Consider the following 2,049-nt stretch of genomic DNA (forward strand, 5'->3'; position numbering starts at 1 on the left):
GGCAAATCTTTCCTTATCTGCTTCCCCTCTGGCTAAATAAACCTGTCGCCTAGCCTCCCTTCTGGCACATATATATATATGTATATATATGTATATATATATATATATATATGTATATATTTGAAACTAATAGTTGAATATAATTTTCTTGCAGAAAACTGATAATTTTGCTGCAAATACCTTGCATGAGCCAACTCCTGAAGACAGAGTTGAAGCTGAAAAGCTTAAAAATAAAGGTTTGGAGATATATATTTTTAATGATTAAATAATTTAAGATGTCAAATAGCATTGTATGAAACACATTTGTTTTGTAAATTGAATGTGGTTGTAACATTGAATGTGTCTGTTTTCATAGACATTTCATCTTTCAGTGTAAATTTTAAAGATGTTTAATCTATTAGCATGTAAAATGAAAGAGTGTATGTATTGTACAGATACATGCATGGACACTTTAGATTTGAAATTTCATACTTATTTTGAAAATATTCTATAGGAAGTTATCAGTACAGTTATGTCTCATGATAAAGCTAATTCCACTATGGAATTATTGAGGAATTATTTTGCCATTTTCTGGTATCACTAAAGAATATATTGTTTTATTTTAGATAATGTTGTTCCAATTCAAACTTGAAATATGCAATCATTTTCTGTCTCAAAAGAAATAGTTCTTTTTTATATAATTTACAGGAAATGACTTCATGAAAGCAGAGAAATTCTCCGAAGCACTAGAATGTTACACAAAGGCCATAAAGTTGGACAACAAAAATGCTGTTTACTATTGTAACAGGTAACTAAATTGTTTCTTTTTTTGTGTAATTCTTTTAAAGAATGCACTTATTTATCCTAGAATCCGTTGTTGGTTTCAATTAGTGTCTTCTCATTTGAGTATTAATTTTGTAATTACTTTTTTTTATTTTGATATAGCTGGTTTTATTTTTTTATTCTGTCCTTTCCTATTCTTGACATTAGGAACACTAAAGAAAAGCTTTTAGATTTTACATATTATTAACTGAATAATAAAATAAGAAAAGTCTTAGTGTAAAGATGTGATAAATTATTGCACAAATGGCTTTTCTAGAAGTTATCAAAGGGCAAAGCTTTATCTGGGGATAATAGTTATAAAGAGGATTACTATTTGTAAATTTCACAACGAGAGATATTCAGCAACAGTACTTTGGAGCAAAGATTGTCTGCCAACACATGGCAGTCCTGGTTTACAGCAACATTTGTCCTAAACCAGGACTGCAATGTTGTGTTGGTAGGCAGTCTTTGCTCCAGTTATAGAGAGGTACTGGATTTGGATACCTCAATTATTATTTTTTTTTGGTTTTGTTGACCAAAGGTGTCTAGGATTTAGTCTCTTTGTGCAGTGCCTTAGGCAAGTGTCCTCAATAGCCTAGAACTGACCAAAGCTACGTAAGTGGATTTGGTAGATGGAAACTGAAAGAAGCCTGTCATGTATGCGTGTGTATACCTTTGTCTTGATATCATATTATGGTTGTCAATGAGCATCGGTGTTTTTGAGGTTTTTCAAGAAAGACCTGTCTAGCTATGGGAAAATATCCCTTGCTTGGAAACAGGTAAGAGTTGGTGGCAAAAGGCATGTGGCTGTAGTAAATTTGCCTGGACAAATTCCATCCAATCCATGTAAGCATAGAAAAGTGGACATTAAATGTTATTTACTGCCCAGCGATACTATCATGCAACCACTGAACCAGGAAATTATCAAGAGTTTCAAATGTTAATCATCATCATCATCATCGTTTAACGTCCGCTTTCCATGCTAGCATGGGTTGGACGATTTGACTGAGGACTGGTGCAACCGGATGGCTACACCAGGCTCCAATCTAATTTGGCAGAGTTTCTACAGCTGGATGCCCTTCCTAACGCCAACCACTCAGAGAGTGTAGTGGGTGCTTTTACGTGTCACCCGCACGAAAACGGCCACGCTCGAAATGGTGTCTTTTATGTGCCACCCGCACAAGAGCCAGTCCAGGGGCACTGGCAACGATCTCGCTCGAAAACCCTACAAGGCCAGTCAGGCGGTAC

General features: G+C 35.0%; 1 protein-coding gene across 4 annotated transcripts in view; it reads left to right on the plus strand.

Annotated features, from left to right (window-relative positions):
- Positions 1-2,049, plus strand: part of LOC106879194 (small glutamine-rich tetratricopeptide repeat-containing protein beta) — a 27,327-nt gene that overhangs the window by 13,115 nt on the left and 12,163 nt on the right. For all 4 annotated transcript variants that reach the window (XM_052969954.1, XM_052969953.1, XM_014928653.2 and 1 more), the window contains exons 4-5: positions 155-236; positions 688-787. In XM_052969954.1, the coding sequence (XP_052825914.1) occupies positions 155-236; positions 688-787 (182 nt within the window). The remainder of the gene's footprint in view (positions 1-154; positions 237-687; positions 788-2,049) is intronic.

The sequence above is a fragment of the Octopus bimaculoides genome, chromosome 8 (assembly GCF_001194135.2).
Source record: "Octopus bimaculoides isolate UCB-OBI-ISO-001 chromosome 8, ASM119413v2, whole genome shotgun sequence".
In the NCBI taxonomy this organism is placed as follows: domain Eukaryota; kingdom Metazoa; phylum Mollusca; class Cephalopoda; order Octopoda; family Octopodidae; genus Octopus; species Octopus bimaculoides.